Source organism: Vespa velutina, chromosome 23 (assembly GCF_912470025.1).
Source record: "Vespa velutina chromosome 23, iVesVel2.1, whole genome shotgun sequence".
NCBI classification, from domain to species: domain Eukaryota; kingdom Metazoa; phylum Arthropoda; class Insecta; order Hymenoptera; family Vespidae; genus Vespa; species Vespa velutina.
This window is the reverse complement of record NC_062210.1, coordinates 2197640-2220600: the sequence shown is the minus strand read 5'-3', so window position 1 is coordinate 2220600 and position 22961 is coordinate 2197640. Positions and strand designations below refer to the sequence as shown.

The 22961-nt window shown below is 33.4% G+C and overlaps 1 protein-coding gene across 3 annotated transcripts in view; it reads left to right on the top strand.

Moving 5' to 3' along the window:
• The window catches only part of LOC124956670 (igLON family member 5-like), a 72406-nt gene that overhangs the window by 44375 nt on the left and 5070 nt on the right, over positions 1-22961 (top strand). For all 3 annotated transcript variants that reach the window (XM_047512797.1, XM_047512799.1, XM_047512800.1), the window contains exons 2-4: positions 7333-7437; positions 10486-10658; positions 22758-22913. In XM_047512797.1, the coding sequence (XP_047368753.1) occupies positions 7380-7437; positions 10486-10658; positions 22758-22913 (387 nt within the window). In that variant the 5' untranslated portion in view covers positions 7333-7379. The remainder of the gene's footprint in view (positions 1-7332; positions 7438-10485; positions 10659-22757; positions 22914-22961) is intronic.

Sequence of the window (22961 nt, the reverse complement as noted above, 5' to 3'; positions counted from 1 at the left end):
TTATTAAATCGGCAATAATTTTGTTGATATAATTATAAAGGTTTTTTTCCTGCTTATGACCAATTTTAATTCATTAGAATAAAATCAGGTTTTACAGTAATACGAAAAGTAAGCAACAGAGTTGCTTTCTATATTTTCTCATACATATATACATACATATATACATACATACATACGTAAATAGATAGATAGGATACATACATATATACATATGTTTGAAACACTTCCTCGTAATACTCCACTGAGAATTCATTTCTCCCAAAGCTACATTTCGCTAGAAAACTGATTATACTAACTCGTAACGCGATGTATTTCATATCAGTATGTAAATCGTATGACTATTAAAAGCTAGAGGATCGAGAGGATCGTTTTTCTTTCCTTTCAGCTTTTTTATTTTTTTTTTTGTTTTCTTTCTTCCCTCCCTCCCCTCCCTCCCTCTCTCTCTCTCTCTCTCTCTCCCTCTCTCTCTCTTCTCAAATCACACACGAAATCTTTTTGCGCTTAGTACCGATTCGATCTTCGTGTCATTTGATTTTATTCGAACCAAGAGTGAAATTTCATCGATCGAACATTCAACTTGGCGACTAATTCGATAGAGGAGGAGATTGAAAATTGGTTCAGTGAATAATACGGCACTCGTGTTTTGATTTCGATCGAACAAATTATACATAAGCGTATTGCGTCTCAGGAAAATGACTCGTTAGCAGGACGAAAGGGGGGATGGGAATAGAGGATGGGAGGGTGAGAGAGAGAGAGAGAGAGAGAGAGAGAAAGAGAGAGGTAAGAGGGAAATTAAATTCTGGATAACACGCCATGTCCTCTATGTATCCGTATATTGGTATCTATATATGGTACAAAAAACGAGTGTAATTTGGACTTTATACGATCGGACCTACCGATATGAATTTAAATTACTGCAAGACCATTGGTTGAAAGAAGAGAAAAAAAGAAACAAACAGAGAAAGAGAGGGGCAGGGGGAAAAGGAGGGGGGGGGAAACGAAGGAATAAAAATATGAATGAATGTATGTTGTATGTATGAATATCTTAGAGAATATATAGACAAAAAAAATGTATATTTGCTAATTCTATCGTTTAATAATTCCGTCAGAATTCGTTTTGGACGAACGAACAGCGAAAGGGCTCTTCGTACAACAAAATGAACGAACGTGCAAGAGGAGGAGGATGGAATGGAGGAGGATGAGGAGGATGAGGAGGATGAGTGCATGTGGTTAGGAGTGGAGGAAGGGTGAGGGTGGGAGTGGGGAGGGGTGCAGACTACTGCGGAAACGGAAGATGTCACATTCATCGTAATTTTGGGGCGACTCTCGCGGGACGGCGCTTGTGAACCTCGGCGTCTCATAAATAGCAAAAATTTTACACCAGGGAAATATCAGATTCTACGGAGTAACAGTAAAGCGCTCGAATAAAGGTTGGGTAGCAAACGAGCTCGCATCTTCCTCTTTTCTCTTTTTTTTTTTTCTCTTTTTTTTTTTTTTTTTTTTTTTTTTTTTTTTTTTTTTTAACACCACTGAGAGACTTGCGAGACGTTTCAATTCTAATCGGGAATAGTAATCGAGATAATATTATAACGAAATAACATTTGCCGGATATTCGTTTGCAAATTTTTTACAATATCCAAAATTAAAATCAAAATTATCTTACTTTTCATCGTGAATTAAACTTACCATTGGAAATTTTCATTTTGATATATATGAAACGAAAAGGATCGGGAACTATCTCAAGTATCGTCTGTTAATTTTATTAACCCTCTTCTATATCTCGATATTATATAAAATGTCCAAAGTTTAAGAATTTTTCGCGCTTCAGAATTCGGACTTCGAGTTATTTTTCATTCATCTTGAATTCAATGGAAAAATATTCAATTTAATCGAGGGAGAAAAGGCATCATAACTATTTGAAATATCGTTTGCCGGATATCGTCTATTACAATAGCTTTCATGTCGGAATAATTTTGGAAATTTTTCAAGTTCACAAATTCCATCAGAAATTTCTCGAGTTATTTTAGTTTCATCGTTTAAATAGAATTTGAATTATCAGATCTAATCAACCAATAAAGATCGAAATATGATTTATTGATCTGCACCGAATTCCCGAATTATTTTTGTCACTTGATATGATCTTTCGAGGTTTATGAATTACGTCGGTGTTCTCCGAGTTATCTTTTTTTCGAAAAAGAAAAAAAGAAACAAAGAAAAAAAAAAAAGAAAGAGGACAAAAGGAAAGATAAAAAACGATTTGACAAAAATCTATCAGAATTAAACGTCCGAGTTATGGAGTGGAAGGGAATGGGAAGGAAACGGAGGAGGAAGTGGAGGAGGAGGAGGAGGAGGAGGAAGTCAAAAAATGAAAAAAGGCAAAGTGAGAGATAAGCATCAGAAAGTGGACAGGTGAAAAAAAAAAAACGAAGAGAAAAAAGAAAAAGAAAAAAGAAAAGAAATTGGGAAATATTTCTTAATTTCGCGCTCGGTCGAATAACGTGGAAAAAGAGGGATGAAAAGAGTGATGAGAATTCGCCGAAAAGATTCGTCCTGCGTGTCACGCTTCCTGCCGCGTGTCACGCTAAAATAAAAATAATAAAAGCCACGTATCTGACGGTATTTCACGCGTACTCGTAGACCGCGAAATTGTTTTGCGCGAATTTTCCACGAATTACGGTGTTATCGCGGAAGGAAGAAAGAAATTGGAACGCAAGGTGTATATATAACGATTAAACAATTAACTATACGAGACTATTCACCATTCTTTTTCTCGCTTTTAACGGGAACAGAATAATTGTCGATCGATAAGATATACCACTCGAGTTATTATTATTATTATTATTTTCCTTTCTTTTTTTTTTCTTTTTTTTTTCTAGATTTCTCTTATTTTTTTTTTTTTTTTTTTTTTTTTTTCTTTTTTTGTTCTGTCATACGAAACGAACAGAGAGAAGCATCGAAATGTACGTGAAATATATCGTTAAGTTTTCTCGAACGTGACATCAATCGTCGACAAGTTAAAACACGAAGCCATTCATTATATTATTACATTTATTAACATTATAATTATTAATTTTATTCTTGACTATATATGTATTATACAATATCATCTGTCAGTTACGTTAAAGTCAGCTGGGATCATTCCATAAACACGTTAATGTATGGACAAAGGGGTATATGATATTTCGGGAATACGATGCATTAGAAATGCCACTTGTTTCATAAATAATCGTATAATGTCACTCGTCATATGTATGACATGAATATTATCGTACGTTGATCGTATTTATTGTTATAATCGTATCGAATATAACGATCATGAGATTTTCTCTCTTTCTCTCTCTCTCTCTTTCTCTCGTGAAATTGTAATCCAATAAAAAAATCATTAGCCAATGGAAATGACGTGTTTGATAAAACGATGCCCGCATGTATGTATGTATATCGTCTCGTTTGTTATACGATTATAGTCAAAATGAAATATTTCGTGAAAATATATCGAAATTTTTGTTAATAACTCTTAATGAAAAAAAAATATATATGTTTTATTTTTTCTTTTTTTTTTTTTTTTTTTTTAGACAAAAAGAGGAAGAGAAAGAGAAAGAGTGTGAGAGAGAGAGAGAGAGAGAGATAGGATAAATCGTTACATATAAATTCCATCAGAAAATTTGTGTAATCTCGCATGCTTTCGAGAGTGGCCACGACGACGAGGTACGCCGTTCGACGGAACACGCGATTGCTTTCGGACGTCCTGTTAAATATTTAAAAGGATTCCTGACCGGAAACGAATCGCTTATACCACCGGAATCGTTGCCATTGTTCTGATAAAATTTATAAAATAATACATTTCTTTAATTCGCGTGACCATTTTACAATTGACCAAAGCATACTCCTATAACATCATAAATTGATTACTAATTTCATACTCGAAATAATAGTTTCATTTTCTAAATCATATAAGATCAATTTGATTCTATTCTCTCTCGATACCTTTTTCGTCATCCTCTATCTTTTTCTTTATCTTCTTCTACTGTTTTTTTTTTTTTTTTTTTTGTCAATATCAACAAATTGTAATTGACAATTGACGTTTGTAATTATACGAATATTGATATATCAATCGATTTCTTTTTGCTAATATTGTAATACAGAAAAAAAAAATCCATCCGTCGTTTTTACGAGAAATTTCGTAATTTTAATATATTATTTATTTATTTATTTTTTTTTTTCTTCTTATATTAACTATTTACATTGGCTTTGATTGATAACTGATCATAGAAATATACATTTCAATTTATTTCCCTCAAATTTATTATTGATTTCAGGATGACGAGTTAATGAAAAATAAATAAATATATACGTATATATATATATATACATTTATTTATTTATATGTTTATTTATATAGGCACACACACACACATACATATATATTTGATAATTGTAAATCAAGTATTAAGAACAATTGTGATAGTTCTTTAATGGGCAAAGTGAAACATGAAAGCAGATTTTGATCTATCTTATCTCATCATATACGAGAGAAGCTTTCAAAGACGCTAACCGCATTGCCGTTTAACGAGCAAGGTCATCTTTCTTCTCTTTCTCGTTGAAGGTTTTGAAAATACCGCTCGAGGTCTCAGAGCGGAATTGAAAACCGCCGTTGGTCTGGGGCACTATGTTTACTTTGAAAACTCTCACGTATGTATTCGTTCGAAACGAATGGTTCTCGTGTCGGGTTTACGAACGGTTTGGTCCAGCTAACCGCAGACTCGTGCTCAATGTAACGCGCGTGCCTTTCCTGAATCTACAGGAAAAAAAAAGAAAAGAGAAAAAAAAGAAAAAAAAAAAGGAAGAAAAAAGAGAAAAAGAAAAAAAGAAAAAAAAAATAGATACGAGCTTTTAATCTAATTTCAATCTCATACGATTATTTTAGCCTTAACTATTAATCCTTAATTGGAGTGACTTATTGGCAAGTTTTGTTCGTTTGTTTGTTCTTGTTTCTTTTCTTTTCTATTTTTTTTCTTTTTTTTTTTTTTTTACGATTTAATCGTAAGATAATCGTACGACAACTGTAAAAATTTGTTATTTCCACAATTGATCCCCTTAGAGATGTTCTTATTAATTGATCTTAATAATTAAAGCTATTCATACGTCCTACAGATTAATATATCTTAAATTTTATAAATATATTTTGTCGAATTATAATTATTTTAAGATATCTCGTGTCTCGTATTGATCACGACGAGAGATTTCCAATTAAAAGAATCGAAGTAAACGATAGAAAAGTATGGGTCTCTTCTAAAAAAATAAAAAAATAAAAAAAAAAAATAAAAAAAAAAAAAAAAAAATTTAGAAAAGGGAATCTTCAATGATATTCTTGATCACGTGATTTTTAAAAGATATCTGATAAATCAAAATGTTCGATTAGAATAATACATTTCTCAAAACTTAGAAATATACGATATATCTATCTTGATATTCTCGTTTCTCTGTACGCTGACAGTTGTTCTTCTTTCATTAAAGATAAAACGTAGCGTAAGAAGATCACTCAACGATGATCGAATTATTTCTACTTGTCGAATAGCAAATAAAGAGGATTTCGAAAGAAAATCGTTCGTACTTCTCTCTTTCTCTCTCTCTCTCTCTCTCTATTTTCAATTATCGATTAAATCGTTTAAAAATTTACTACGAAGAAACGTAAGGCAACAAGAGTATACTAGGATCGTCGAATGAAAGACAAAAATAGAAATAGAAAACAAAACGAAATAAGAGAGATCGATGTGTATGTATACTCACGGAACAAACTGATACCGCACGTCTGTTTATCTTTAATTTCTCAAGGACAATTTAGAATTTCCAAACGTATATAAATAGTACATAAAGGTCACGACGCAGAAGAAGAAGAAGAAGAAGAAGAAGAAGAAATCTGTTATTAAACAATATCGTTCTTTTTTTTAATCATTTATTATATGTAAAGGGAACGAAAGAGAGAGAGAGAGAGAGAGAGGGAGAGAAAGAGAGTACATTAAATGACAAATGATAATATGTATATTTAAAAGCTAAACATTGTCGTTGGAATTTCCGGTATGTTGTTGATTAGTCGGCTCGTTTATCCTTCTTTATCTTCTTTACACGTTATCCGAACGAAGAGAGTGGAAGGACCATAGTACTCAGGCCATATCGATCGTCTAGAGAGCTTTGGTGCTTTAGTTTGAAAGCGTTCACGACAAAAAAGGTCTGACTATGGAAAGGGTGCAGTGTACGGTTAGTTCTCTCTCTCTCTCTCTCTCTCTCTCTCTCTTTCTCTCTCTCTCTCTCTCTCTCTCTCTTTCTGTCGGAGAGACCAGCTAATGTCACGTTAGAAACGCCTCGCGTGTGATTTACAGAGAATCCCTTTGTTTGACCCTCGCTCTTCCCCCGTCACCCACCCCTTCTACTCATTTCCCTTGGCTATTCTTCTCCCTTTGACTACTCCATTCTTTCTCTTTCAAACCCTGTTTAGAGTTTTCGAGCCTTTTTCGTTCGACGTAAAGTACCATGTTAAAAATTTCAACAAGATTCGGAAATCAAATTGAACGATTATCGATCATCAAACGTTTTTATACAAACGTTTTTTTTTTTCTTTTTCCCCCACTTTATTCCTAATTTCTAATTTTATTTTTATTCATTTTAGTATTTTTTTCATTTATCTATTCGATAAATAGTAATCATAAAAGGAGCAACAAAGTGAATCAAGTTATACACGCCGATAAGGGGATTGGCAGGGAGGGAGGGAGGGAGAGAGGGTGGGTGGGTGGGAAGGAATGGCGAGGGGTGGAAGTAAGAAGAAAAATGAGAAAGGATTAAGAGATCCATTACATTTAGAGAGTTCGTACTACTAATTCGCTTTTGAATTCATGTCGTGTTCATCGAGTTCTCTCTGTTCGTATATAACGTTGGAAAATTTAGATGGAATATAGACACCGTCACTATTGCAGTTAATTCACGATATACATATAAGCAAAGAGATATAAACCCATACAGACAGGTCTCTGCGAATTCGAAAGTTTATCGGCTCTACTCTCTCTCTCTCTCTCTCTCTCTCTCTCTCTCTCTCTCTCTCTCTCTCGTTTTCTCCCTGTATCTCTCCCTTTCTAAAGTTTCAAATAACTCGTAGTTTATATCGAGTGTTTCGAGTCGATGGTCTACCCTCTGTAAAAGCTATTAATACATTCCTGTTGCTCTCTTCAATTCTACAAGAACATAATGTTTATTATTACAAAATCTCTCTTTGATTTTATTTGTTTATCTCATGAACTTTATCGAGACAATTTTAATCTCACCCTTTTATTTTCATTACAGTCGGCGGCTGATATTAAACGTACGATATCAAATTGGAGAAGATCATCATGAAAACTTTATTGATCCTGGTTGGTCTCCTACTCGAAATACATCTTTATTTTACAGGTATGTAAAAGACACACATATAAAAAAAAAAAAAAAAAAAAAGATACTATTATATAAATAATATTATATTATCATTTCTTGCGGCCCATTTTTTTCTCTCCCCTTTTACTTTTTTCTCCTCCCCCTTAGATATGTATATATATATATATATATATATATATATATATATATATATATATATATATATGATTCAATTTTAATTAAAACGCGAAACATTCGATAATAATTACTGTAAATTGTTTATTATCTCTCGTTCTCTATCACACACACACACACACACACATATATATATATATACATAATTAATGTTAAGCCGTCAGAAATGATAATAAAATAATAAAAGAGGAAAAAAAAAAAGTAAGAAATGATTGAAAAATTCAATTGTTATTATATAATTGACGTTATATTATTTAAATGAAAAATCAATCAATACGTATCGATAATGAAAATTGATCTTCCTTATTTGTATAAATTGCTAATTTGATATGCACACATGCACGCCAATACACTTTCTTAATTCTCTGCTTTAATACTATAGAGATGGCTGACAAGTAATTTCCGGTTATCATGTTGCCGAGAACCACGAGAACTTTTACCTCGTTAGCGAGATGGAAATTCGTAGAGGGCACATAAAGCCTCTCTTTCTCTCTCTCTCTCTCTCTCTTTTCTAGCGCGTACGTGGACATGAGTAGATTAGATCGGATTAGATTTCTTCCCGATATTTTTCTCGTTCCTTCATTTTTTCTTTTCCTTTTTCTCTTCTTTTTTTTTTTTTACGAGTATCTTCACGCTTTACAAGTTTTCTTTGTTCGAAAATGTTACTACTTACGATGATAACGTAGTTCAAAATCAAAACGTAGTATCCACTTTTCATTTTTCTCTACTCTCTTCCCACGCTTCTTTTCTTTTCTTTTTTCTCTCCTCGTTTATTTTTCTATAATATATTTTTTATTTTTTATTTATAATATATATATATATATATATATATATATATATATATCTATTTTCTTTTTTAATTCTTTTTTCTCGTTTTCCTTCTCTTTACTTTTTCTTTTTTCTTTTTTTTTTTTTTTTTTTTTTGTTAGAAATAAAATCCTTAAAATTCTTCAAATTTAGGTCAACGCAGTGTCCGACCATCGTCGTCGTCGTCGTCGTCGTCGTCGTCGTCGTCGTCGTCGTCGTCAGCTAGCCTTCGATCTAATTAAAAATTTAATTAAACGAATGCCGGTCGGTATTTTACGCTACCGTTTTACGGTTCACGAATCGAACGAACTTTTCGAAGTTACTCGAGATTAATCTTGCATTCGGTTCGAACGCTAATCGACCGGAGGTTCCAATTTTGAGAATCCGACTAAAGGCGTATCCCCGTCCGAATTCATTGGCTATTTTTTCTTTTTTTTTTTGTTTTCTCTTCTCTCTCTCTCTCTCTCTAATTTTTTTTTCTTTCCGAGAAACAGGAATTTCCGATTATTTATATGTTCGTTCGTTCCATCGTTATCTTCTTTCTTTTCGTTTTTAAACAGATAATAATCTAATGACAGAAACAAATCGGATTAATGTAATCCGGTTCATTTAATTAATCGATTTATTTCAAGCAGATTTATTTCTATTTTCTTTGTCGAATTTTTTCAACGATGCTGCGAAATACGGCTCATTCTTTTTGAGATTAAAGGCGATAACAATGATATTTTTTTTATATATATATATATATATATATATATATCAAAAAAATATGTAGGTAAAATTTTTATTTAAATGATGTATATATAAATACTTCATTCGTATCAAAGCGAGATTTAACGTAGCATTAATAGTTAATGAAAATGTCGGGTTAATTAGGAAAGTTGAAGTTTTTGCAAACATCTCGCCTTTACCTCCCTCCCTGTCCCTGTCTATTTCTCTCACTCTCTCTCTCTCTCTCTTTTTTGTTCTCACTCCTTCTCCGTCTCTGTTTCTCAAGCGGCAAAATATATAATTCGATCATCATACATGAAATATTTAGAAATGTAAAAAACTTATTACTTTCTAATTGGCAGATTTCAGTATATGTTGATGATTAAAAATAAACGAAGCAGGACAAATGAGAAGAGAAGATAGTTTATTTTTATAAAGAGGGTTCGAATTAATTCAGTTTTCTGTATTAGGCTTTAGCTCTACTACTATTTTGTGTGAACGAGGGAATGAGGGAAGGGTCGCTCGAAGGTCGAATTTTGTTCCGAGAAAAGACATAGAGAGAGAAAGAGAGAGAGAGAGAGAGAGAGAGAGAGAGAGAGAGAGAGAGAGACAGAAGTGAAACAGAGGATGCAGGGCCGAGGGGAAAAGAGAAGAGTTTCTAGTTGAATCTCCACGGAAATTCAGCTTCGGGAGTACTTGGTACCCTGGCAAACGTAGCGGGCAGACCCTCGTAATTGCTGTGACTAAGTTATTCACTTAAGCCACTTAGACCATAGCCCGGTTATGCGTTATCGTCGCGATGGTACCGGCATTAATCTCAAAGTGAGACGGTCGCTCTCGCTTTCATCGCATTGCATCGTATCGCATCGTTAGATTACTCTTTCTCTTTTGCCCCCATAATATTAGTGTGGTCCTACCGTGAAAATTAAGATGTTAATAATACGGATGTGTGAATACGTACATGTGTACATATGTACATATGTACTTATATATGTATGCATGTATATCCTCTTTTGTTACAGACTATATATATATTATGTTTCATTATAATTAGATATTCTTATCAGCCAATCGAAAAGCATTCGATTCAGATCGTTTCAATATTATTACGAAGATTTTATTTCGTGAATTTAAAAGATAAAAAATATTTCAAAAACGTTGTTAAGAACATTTACAAAAGATATTCCTCGTATTATTTCATACAATTGTATTATATACATTATCGAATAACGAGTAAAAAAATGTTATTATATGAATGTTTTTTATTTATTTTTATTTATCTTTTTTTTTTTTTTTTCCTTTGACGACAGAGAAATAGAATGTTAAGAGTGTTACTTGCAATGTAAGAGAGACAAATTCGTTTGATTATTTCAGAGAGTCATGCGAAGCATCAACAAGAGTCGAGTTCTAAAAATATAGTCGAGCCGTTAAATGGTCTCGAAGGTAAAGGAGATGACGTCCTCGAAGGACCAATCAGCGAGGTCGTTGCTCAAAGCGGAGGCAAGGCCGTCTTACCTTGCAAAATCACCGATCCTGGAGCTGGAACGGTAAGGGACTTGTTATTCCTCCATCGTTACTCCTTCTTTCTTTTTCTTTCTTTCTTTCTTTCTTTTTTTTTCCTACTTCGTTTTTTTCTCTCTCTCTCTCTCTCTCTCTCTTTCTCTCTCTCTCTCTCTCTCTCTCTCTCTCTCTCTCCTTCTCTCTCTCTCTCTCTACATACATATTTTCGTGAAACTTCGTTCAAATTAAGGTTTTCTAGGTCGGCGAAAAAACTTTCGATACTGCAGCTATCTCTCGTCACTCTTCCAATGGTATTTCCAATTTTCATTTCTCTCGACTCCAGCTATTCCAACGATTTTCACTTAATATCCGTTTCCATGCAGCCGTGATCGTTGGGACGCGATGAAAATCGACGAAATTGTATGAGACGTACATGTATATATATATATGTATACATACATATATATATATATATATATATATATATATATATATATGATAAGTGCGTGTGCGTGTGCGTGTGTGTACGACGAAGAGAAAAGGAAAAGAGAGGAGGTACATTCGTCAAATTTTACGAGAATGTGAATTTTTCGTTCTTTCTTCTAAAAAAAATTATACGAAACATCCGCTTTCAATAAATTTTAAAGTAAATCCTTTGTTAGAGCGACAAAAATGTCGAGTGAGTTCCCTCGTTAAGCCGTACGGCAAAGTTTCTAAATTTTTATCAACCACTCCAGTACATACCATATATATATATATATATATATATATATATATATATACACCTACTTCTATTTCGTTCGTTGAGCCTTGTCGGAGCAAAAAAGAAAGAAGAAATTAAAAAAAAAAAAAAAAAAAAAAAAAAAAAAAAAAAAAAAAAAAAAGAGAGAGAGAAGAAAAAAAAAGGAAAGAAAGAAAGAAAGGAAAAAAATAAAAATGAACGCTTTTTCTCCATAGTAACGAGAGTAAATTGCAATGCGTTCGTTGCTCGTTGGTGTACAATATATCGAAGGTTTTTCCTAATGTTTCGAAACAAAAAGCACGATGTTATAGCAGACGACCGAAACTATACACACACACACACACACACACACACACACATATATATATATATACACAATAACTAGATATACCTGTATACATGTATGTTCTTCTATTGTCTAATTGTGCATTGTGTGTTTGCTTCCTAACTATTTCTCCCTATCTCTCTCTCTCTCTCTTTCTCTCTCTCTCTCTCTCTCTTTCTCTCTCTCTCGTGTCGTTTACTAATTCCCCGTTAGATATTTGCTAGGTCGAAATAAAATTGTCCTAATAGTTTAGTCCTAACACATGGATGCCTATCGTCCTACAATTTCACGAACATACATATCTATCTCTTTATATCTCTTGATAAGATAATTTGTTCTATTTTTTTTTTTTTTTCTTTTTTTATTCCTTCCATTCTTTTCTTTGTACTATTACGAACGTCCACGTGTTAATCTCACGATGAAATCGTTAATTTCTCTATACGTATTCTCTACACATTCTCATTTGTACTTCTTTGTTAAGAATAGAGCTCTTTACGATTGATTATCTACGTAATGCATTACGACTTCTTGAATCTTTAATTGGATTCACAAGCTCTCCCCCGCCTCCCCTCCTCTTCCATTCCTTTTCTCAAACCCCCGGTAACACACTTGACTTTAGATTCTAGCAACATTAACGTTTGTTGGATTTATCGCGGTAACGCAGTGCGAAAAAGCGAACAGCGTTATTGCCGCCTCGATAACGAATGGCTCTCTCGCGAGTGGCTTCCGCTAATTTTCTTCATTCCCCCTCGTATTCTACAACCCCTTCCCCTCCACCCACTCCCGCCCCCCCTTTAACTTTCAGATAAATTGCTCGCCACCACTCTTACTACCTACTTCCTTTTCTTCCCTTTCTTTTTCTCCATCCTTTCTCCTACTTTTTCTCTTTCCTACTTTTCCTCTTCGTTCTTTTCTTCCTTTTTATCTCATTTTGTTAAAGGCGTGACTGTCGAGATATTTCACATCGACGAATTACAGTCGAACGTTGTAATTCTTTTCTCTTTCACCCTCTCTCTCTCTCTCTCTCTCTCTCTCTCTCTCTCTTTCTCTCTCTATGTCTCTCTTTCGTGGACGTTTTTTCTTTCAAGGGAATATCGCTTGTGTATCGAGTTCTTCAAATTTTTTTCACTGACTATAATTGACATAACTAATAATATTTTACACGTTCTATATTTATATCGGAGTAATAAAGAATAAATTTATCGACGAAAATAAAATTTTCAAATTAAAATCGATATCTTTCAAAAAAATAAGAACATTCCTTCGTAATTTTTAGTCTATCTTTCGATATCGTTCTTGGATTTGGCACCTCAAATTTAAACCACGGGAAAGTTCGGAATATTTTTCCAAGCCGAGGTGTTAAACCGATACTCTGTGTGAGTATGTGCCTCTTTCTCTCTCTCTTTCTCTCTCCCTACTACTCTCCCTCTCTTTTTCTCTCTCTCTTTATATATACCGTGACTCGTTTCTTTTTCCCGAGAAAAAAGACGAAAGGAGATGAAAATCTAGGTTACGTACATACATATTCTCTTCTCTCTTTTTCTCTCTCTTTCTTTCTCACTCTTTGTCACTCTTTCTTTCTTTCTTTCTTTTTCTCTTTATCTTTTTCTTTTTCTTTCTCTCTCTATCTTTTCAACTCGCATCGAGACAAGTAGTAACCTTTCGCTTCTGTACATAATTTTAACGAATTCCAAATTTTATTCATTGATTTATTAATAAAACTTCGTCAAAATCTGAATCAAGCTAATAGACAATTGTTATTTTCAGATGACTGTAATTCGATATCCTTTTATTATTTTTCTTTTTCTTTTTCTTTTTTCTTTTCGTCTCTTTTTACTTTTTTTCTCTTATCTCTCTCTCTCTCTCTCTTTCCAAAAGAAATCTCTTCAGATGGAACTTTCAAAATGTTCACTCTACTGTATTCTCTCAAAGATTCATATACGTAAAAGTAGAAAATATTGTGTATGTGTGTCGTGTGTGTATATATATATATATATATATATGGCTATAAGAATCAGGAGGTTGAGTGAAATCGCAATCGGAGAAACGATAGTACGATATTTCACCATGTTATTTGTAAAAGGTATATCTCATTCGTACACTATTGTAAACTTACGAAAATACACTTGCAATTGCATTTGTGTATCGAGTGATACTTACAAACATCGAAAGTTCAAAGCTCTTTAAAATATATCGAGCTTCGTTCTGTTTTCTTTTTTTTTTTTTTTCTTTTCATTTTTATCATTATTATTATTATTATTATTATTATTATTATTATTATTATTATTTCCTTTTTTTTTCTTCGTCGTTCTCGCGGCTCAAAACATCGTAATCCATTAAACGAAAGAATTGATCACGTACTCTCCTTTTAAGAATTTCTTTTTTTTTTTTCTTCCTTCCACCTCCTTCCTACCTTTCTGTCTTTCTTTCTTTTTTCTTTTCTTTTCTTTTCTTTTCTTTCCTTTTCTTTCCTTTCTTTTTTCTCCGTCACCTCTTTCGAAATATTACGTGGCTGTGTACGTTCCGTCGTTCTAAACTCACGCGAAACCGATTTCGTCTCGCATCAAAAAGCGCACACACAGTTCGAGGACATGAATAAAAGATGAATTCGTCCGTGTCTCCTCTCTCGGCCGTTCGCGCGACTAACCAAAGACGAAAAGCTGCGAGGGGCGTTTCCATTCTCTTTCTCTCTCTCTCTCTCTCTCTTCACGTACCAACATAGAGGAAAAGAATGAGAGAAAAATCGAACGAAGAGGAAAGAGATTCCGGTCAATGTTCTCAACTCGCCAACGCGACTACAATGTCGAAACTCTTTCAAGTCGCATTACCAGCCCTCTACTCACCCCCCCCCTCTCCCATCACCACCACCACCTCCGCCACCCATCACCTCCATCTTTCTTTCTCTCTCTTTCTCACCCTATTGCGTTTTTGAAACTCTCGTTTGTCCGAACAAACTTTTTCCCTTTTCGCAACACCGCAGATATAACAACCTAACATCGGCCACCATTCGATCGAATTTTAATATCCTGAAAGATATAAAAACGATATATAAGTTTAACACTTAATCGAACTTATTGAACTTTTAGATTTCAGTCATTTTGAAATTTTTTTTTTTTTTCTTTCTTTTTTTTTATTACCTGAGGCTATATAGAAATTAGTAATAACGTTAAATGGCTTATCTTGGACAAGATCGATATAATAATACGTAATGTGAAATTAGTTTTTAATTGAGGGAGATAAGAGAGAGAAAGAGAGAGAGAGAGAGAGAGAGAGAGAGAGAGAGAGAGAGAAAAGAAAGATAGAAAAGATAGAAAAGGAAATGCATTTTAATTTATCTGTCAATTCGAAATTTCAAATTTCATATTTAAAATAATAGAGATTATAAATATTATTTATATTTGTTAGTAATTTATCTCGTAGCTTGATCGGTGGTATTAATTCATATCTTAATTGATTTCACTCATTCATGATTGATTTCTCGAATTAAATGAAATATAGAGAAACAAACGCAAATTTATAATTCTAAATATTTTTGAATGATTTATATTATAGGTTTCAATGAATATATAAAATGTATGTGGTTTAAATCGTATCGTTATTTTGTGAAATGATTTAGTCAAAATCTAAAGAAGTAGATAAGAAAGAGATAAAACATTGGAAAAATTTATTGTAAAAATAAATTTTTCGTATAATATTTTTAACAAGATTCGAATCTTGTAAAATTTTTATGAGGTATTAATTTCTTTTAATATTTACGAGAACGTTCAAAGGAAATGTAAAGATTCGATTTAATTCAAGAATAATTTCGTTCGATCGACCGTGACGACAAGTGAAGATTGAAAGTCGAAGAACAAATTAAGCCAGTTATGAGAATAATCGAGATCATTCAACGGGATATAATAATTTCGAGGATTATTGGAAAAGCTTCGACGATTTTCATCGATTTCACGCTAGATACTTACGAAAGTCTGCTAGAAACTTTTGACACTCGAGCAGTTTTATAACAAAGTTACTGTAACTAATCGTCGTCCTTTGAAAGAACCGCTCGTCGAGTGATAGTCTTTCTCGAATTTTCGAGTGGTTCTTGGGAAAGTCGACCATTTATTTTGGGGGAAAAGAAAAAGAAAGGAAAAAACAAAAAAAAAAAAAAACAAAACAAAACAAAAATATGGAATAGAGGATATCTCGTTGAAAAGAAAACGTTAGCTAGTCACGCCATAGAAAATACAAGAGTATTGTATATTAAGTTAAGTTCGTGTCACTTCTCCGTTTATATTTATGTTTAAAAGAAACATATCGATAAGAATATATATATATATATATATATATATATATGTATATGACGATATTAAAAGCATTTAATTTTGTACATAGATATGTATGTATATCGAAACAACTCATTTGACAATTTTGTTTCTTTTTTTTTTTTTTTTTCTTTTTCATTTTTAAATTTAACGTCTTATTGAAGATAACGATCAATTGTCACGAACTTTTCAAATAACTTTATAAAATTGTATACAATTATATATCGTATTATATAACCGTGCACATGTTATTTAAATACATCGTTCCATGATAAATGATAACAGAATTTCGTGAGTTTGATCATTTTCTTAGAGAGTAGATTTATCAAAGTTTATATATTTACTTTAGATATCCTTCGAAATTCGATTTCCCTTCATGCTTATGACAGCTATTTCGGGATAGTCATAAAAGGAAAACATCAAATCGATATATCTGCCCGCGGAATTGGCAAAAGCAAAGGGACGGAAGGGCTAAACGTCGTCGTCTCTCAGTTAACTATTCGACCTCGAAGCTCTAGCAATTCTGATTGCTACCTTGGTTGCTCGTTACGGCCGTCTTAAAGTTTAACATTGACGTACGTTAACTTTATGCTATACGATATCGAGTTCGATATCGAGTAATATTCTAGATAATTCTCGTTTCAAATGTTTAACGATTTACGATCATTAAAATATATATTATTTCAAGTTTTTGATTGTTGTAAATCATTACGATAAAATGATAAAATGTAAGAAATAGTACGTAATTAATACCGTATGTTATAACTTTGTAAAAAAATTTTAAGGAGTTGTTCTATACGTGTTCTATACCTTTAATTTTTCTTTTCATTCACAAACGAATCCTACAGAAAGGAAACATTCGAAGTTCTTCCTTTAGAATCACTATTATCGATTTAGCTTTCAACGACATCTTTAAGATTCCAACGAAGCCATTTTACTCTTTAGATTGTGCTGTCTATGCTATTACTCTATCTCTCTCTCTCTCTCTCTCTTTCTCTCTCTTTCTCTCTCTCTCTCTTCGTGAAAAAGCTCTAGAGCTTGAATGCTCTGCAAACAGTTAATATGCTCCAAAAAATGTACAAAAAGTAATATTATGTAAACCGAGAATGTGTTTGACCTACTTTTATCAAAATTCAAGTCTAACCAATTCCATATATCGAGCTTTGAAAATGTAATTCCATTACACTTTACTCGTTTTCTTTTCTCTTCTCTTTTTCTTCTTCTTCTTCTTCTTCTTCTTCTTCTTCTTCTTTTTATTTTCTTTTTTTCTTTTCCTTCCTTTCCCCTCGTCCAAGTACATACCATACCCATACAACGACACGTATATATCCGTTTATTTTCTCTTGAAAATGTAATTTCTTTTCTTTCTATTTCGTCGTAGCAAAACGATCGTCTACTCATTTTGAAACGTACCTCAAGTAAGTACTTACCTCAGATTCCCTCATAATCGTTTCTAAGGTGAAATCGAATTCCCTATGGAAATGCCATATACGACCTTTCGAGTATCCTTTTCTCTTTTAGTTTACTACAAGTTACCCTATATATGACGATTTCGAAAGAGGGTAGACAATTTTTTTCTCTTTGTTTTCCTTTCTCTGTACTTTTTCTTTCTTCCTTCTTCTTTTTTTTTTTTTTTCTTTTTTTTTTTTTACTTTCCCCATTTCCCGTTTCCCCTCCTCCTCCCCCCCCCTCAAACTCTTGTCACGAGAAACTATTTTTTATCTCATCGTTTTGTCGATTGCGCATAGCCCGTGAATATATAAAAAAAAAAAAAAAAAAAAAAAAAAAAAAAAAAAAAAAGAAAAGAAAAGAAAAAGAAAAAAGAAGAAGCATTCGAATGCTCGTAACTTTTCTTCTTGTACTTTTTTCGTTGTTTTTTTTTTTCTGTTACTTTTTCTTTTCTCTCTCTCTCTCTCTCTCTCTCTCTCTTTATCGAAGACATTTCTCTCTTCTTTAGCTTTGTAGACGAGATCCAGAGTGTAGTATATTCATGCAAAGAGGTTGATTTTAAGCGCGTATCGAAGCGCGATCCTTGCTTTCTCTTTTCCCCCCTTTTTTTACCCTCGTACAAACTACAATTTGAGAATACGGAAAAAGCAATCCCATTCGTTTTACGATTCTCGAGCGTCCTTTTTCTACTACCCCACCTCGTCTTCGTCTTTCTCATTCTCGATTTTCTACTTTCACCCACTCATGCTACTATATTATTATTCTTTATAGCATCTTTTCTATTCTCTCTCTCTCTCTCTCTCTCTCTCCCTCTTTCTTTTACTCCTACTCACCCTCTCTCTCTCTCTCTCTCTCTCTCTCTCTTTTTCTCTCTTTTTCTCTCTTTCTCTCTCGGTCGAATATATTCGCTTATCTGTATGTATATTCGACAATATATCAAAGCATGACTATCTTCGTGGTCTTTGCTACATTGAAAAATCAATGGCTCGGCAATATTTTGCATTTTATCCCTCTATGATACGCATCTCTAACGATTTCTCGTTCATACGACGACTCCCGTCAATATTATTTTCGTATTCCCCCCCTCCCCCGTCCCATCCCCCCCGCCTCCTTTTTCCCTTCTGTCCTTTTCACTCACTTTTTTTTTTTCCTTTTTTTCCTTGTCTCTTTTTTTTTTTTCACTCGTTCGTTCGTTTGTTTTTTTTTTTTCCCTGACGAACGAACGCGCGAGCTTGCAATGCTCGATATAATATAAAAATTCATTCGAGCGATAGGTGTTCATCCGTTCTTTGAATAACGAAACGAAACTTTTGATGATATCATCGACAGACGTTACAATTAAGAAGATAAAGTGAAAGAGAGAGAAAAAAAAATGAAAAAGCAATAGGAAGAAGTCAAAGGATCGATGAAGATGAAAAAATAATTATGGATTTACGTTTAAACATTTGTTCGTGTTTCTTTTGAATTTCTTTTTTCCCTTTTATTTCTCTTTTGTCTTTTTTAATCGTCGTCGTCGTCATCGTTGTCGTCGTTTTAAACTCTTACACGAAAGAATTATACGTATCTTCGGACGGTGATTGATTATAATTCACGTTTTATCGATAAGGAAGCTTCCATTATGTCAGATAAATAGAGATAAGTTAGATATCATATTGAAAGACGATTTCTATTAACGTAACGTTACGATCCTTTTTTCTCGTTCGATCCTTTGACGAAAATCATTCTCCAGTTGGCTAACTTATAACGGACGTTGTAATGCATCTTGCGTAGATATGTGCAAGGTTATACGACAGTCGCTTAACTTCCATGCGATTCACTGAGAGGACGATAAACGAAAAGTGGATGGGATGAGGTTGTTGAAATGGGGGAGGTGAGTTGGCTGGTTCGTTGGTTGGTTGGTTGGTTCGTTGGTTGGTTGGTTGGTTGGTTGGTTCGTTGGTTGGCTGGTTGGTTGGTTGGTTGGTTGGTTGGAACGCCGATAGTTCTTTGAATAGAACTTTCCTCGTTATATGGGAACACTTTTGAAAGTGCATATTTCTGATAACCGAATGAACTTCCGTCTTCCTCTTCCTCGAATGATCGAGCCAACGATCTTAGAGATACTCGTTACCCGAGACATAACGTACGATGTTGTTGCGGTGCTTGTAAGATTTATATGGCATCGTTGAGTTGATCGTTTGGTATAAATCTTTTCTAATACTTTAGATCTTACCATTTCATGACAGCGCATAAAGGCTAGATCGTTTTCGGATACATTTAAGGTTTGCGTATAGATAAAGGAGGGGGTGGGGGTGGCGGGGGGTAAAAAGGAGAGAAACTTTTTTTCCCCTTTTTATTTTCTCTCTTTTTTCTTTTTTTTCTTTTTTTTTTTTTTTTTAAAGAAAGAAATGAAAAAAGACTCGTGCGTTCTTGCCAAGATTGTTGTTTGGTTGTAGACAGCTGTATCGTACACTTCTTTGATCATTAACCTCGTCGATTATGCGAAACACGTAGAAAATTTGAAACGCCCAAGCTCTTGGTGATGTTCCTCGTCTCGTGGTAATTTCTGTCAGAAAGAGAGAGAGAGAGAGAGAGAGAGAGAGAGAGAGAGAGAGAGAGAGAGAGAGAGAGAGAGACTAAAGATCCAAGGAGATGTAGTTGGAAGATGTAGTTAGCTATAGCTAGGTGATCTTTAATTAAGCTGCTCGTCGGTGGTGTATATATAGCTGTATCGTAAGTACTTGTACACTTCCACGTGATCAACGTTCACCTATGAATCATGGTACTCTTCCTATCCAAGAATATGTATATATATATATATATATGTATATGTATATGTATGTGTATATATGTATGCATGTATGTATGTATATGTTCTTGCTGAGCTTTGCGATTTATCGTAAGCATCTATGTCAATTTAACGAGCTTTCGAAGAAACCATCGACTTTGTCGTTGGATCGAAAACTTCCTGATAACATATTGGCTTATGGTTTAACGGTGATAAATGCGTATCCAATAATGTAGAACTCAAAATTTCTTTTCGATAGTTAGACATTGATAGTTTATTATGATTATTCATTGGTATACTATAATCCTAGCTAAACCTTCTTCGAACTACTGTTTCGTATTTGTATGCGATTTCTAGTTGAAGTTATGTGAAACCAAATGGCAGACGTTGGTGTTCCTTCATTGTATCTTTGGTTTTCTCTCTCTCTCTCTCTCTTTCTCTCTCTCTCTCTCTCTCTCTCCAACATCCCTCATATTCACTATGCCATCTTCTAAAAGACAGAGAGAAGCTCACGTAACTTTGTGCTGATTGAGGTAAACTCGAGTACCTGATAACTTCTCTCAGTTCTAGAACTTGTCGTGCCAAATACGCGACGTACACTGAAACCTACACACGTTCGAGGTCATACTCGCATAGGCTTCCGCCATATTGGACTTACCGTTACTACAATCCTTAGGTAGGATAAGGTGCTTTTACCTTGGAACGGAGATGCTACCGAATTTCGGATTACAGGAAACATCCCCGGATTACATAGCATTGCTGATATTCTCCCTCCATCTCTCTCTCTTTCTCTCTCTCTCTCTCTCTCTCTCTATCTCTCTCTTTCTTTATCTATGAAACGTCATATCATTCGGGAATTGCTTGCCTCTGGAAATTTATTGCTTAGAAACGTTTTAATTACATTCTGATCACTCGATCAGAATAGTTATTAAATCATTGAATTCTACGAACTTATGTTATTGTTATAAATGAATTGTTAATGTTATAACATCATAAATGTTATAATATAGATATATTGTTGACTTATTAAATTTCACGCGATACCTCGTCAAAGAAGAAACATTATTAGCTAAATGTTATTAGTTATAATATTAGATCTAACATTCACATTACTTATTTCCCTCTCTCTCTCTCTCTCTTTCATCTAATTCGATATAGTCCGGACACTATCTTTACCTACAATTTTCTAATGTAGTTAGTGAATCACTTTGTATACCATACGATAACGAGATATTTGTAACGAGAATATAGTATAGCGGCTCGTTAGATGTCTCCGAAGTTATTTAAGCGTTAAGCCCAAAGCTCGTGTCCTAATTTTGACGTAACCTACCTTGAAATCAGTTAATTAATGTATTAATTTGACGGAGACTATACGAGATTGTTATAAAATCTTATCGTAATATTTCATTCGAAAATTTTCATTCGTTCGTTTTCTTTTATAAATCAAAACAAATGAATACATTTCAATGTGTTCATTGGTAGAAAAATAATGGGGTGGGATATGGGGGAGGAGAAAGAAATAGAGAAACAGAGAGAGAGAGAGAGAGAGAGAGAGAGAGAGAGAACGAAAAAAATAATTTCAATGGATACAAAGAAAAATACGTTCGGTTCAAGCTCGGCTGTTTGAGATTAATCGTCAAGAGAAATGGTAAAAAAAAAAAAAAAAAAAAAACGTGTGCCCCCTTTTTCAACGTACCGATGGTTCTTTGCATCGAGGTGTATTAATTTTTACGTCCAACCATGAAAAATGGCGTATCCACGTATCTTTTCTCTATTTCTTCTTTTTTTCTTCTTTCATCTTTTTTTTTTGTTTTGTTTTTTCTTTTTCGTGTTTTTTTCTTTTCTTTTTTTTTTTTTTTTTTTTTTTTTTCAAAAGCAGTACAGCCGTCGTTGATTCGTCTCTTTTTCGAATTTACCATGAATTCAATCGGCTTGACGAATACTTTTTGCGAACTCTCTTTTTACGGGAATACATAGATACTCCTGGATTAAGCATTACATTTTCACGATTCAATATTGTAGTGTGATTCTATTCAATCGTTTTTCGAAATATACCATTTCTTTTTCATTTGATAGACGGATTTAATGAAATGTACGATTTAATTGTTCGAATCTTTATATATTTTGTTTTACATTCGTTCAACGAAATAATTAAATAATTTTAAATTTTCAGAAATGAAGAATATAAGAAGATTTAGATATTCTTGACATTTGTAATATTGTAAACAATATATATATATATATATATATATATATATATATATATAAAATCAATGATTGGTAACGACAATATAGAAAAAGAGAAAAAGGAAATAGATCAATGTTAACATATTGAGTTCTATGGTGGAATAGGAAAATATAGAAAGATCCAATATATTTTATGCCCGCTCGTAAACCCTCAATTCTCTTACGACAACACACACACACACACACACACACACACACACATATATATATATGTATATATATATATATAGCTTGTTCTATCCTATGGAAAATATTATACGAAAAGAAAAGTTGTTTGTTGAAAATGTTATGATACTCATGTTTATGTTTTAGATCACATGGTTAAGGCGCAAGGACAGACAATTATTGACTCTAGGTACTAACAGGCATTCGGTCGATACTCGTTTTGCCGTACGCCATACAAATACAGATTGGGCACTTCAAATACAAATGGTCACTCTTGGAGACGAAGGGATTTACGAATGTCAGGTACTCTCATGAAAAGTTATCATTTCATATATTATAACTTTTTATAAC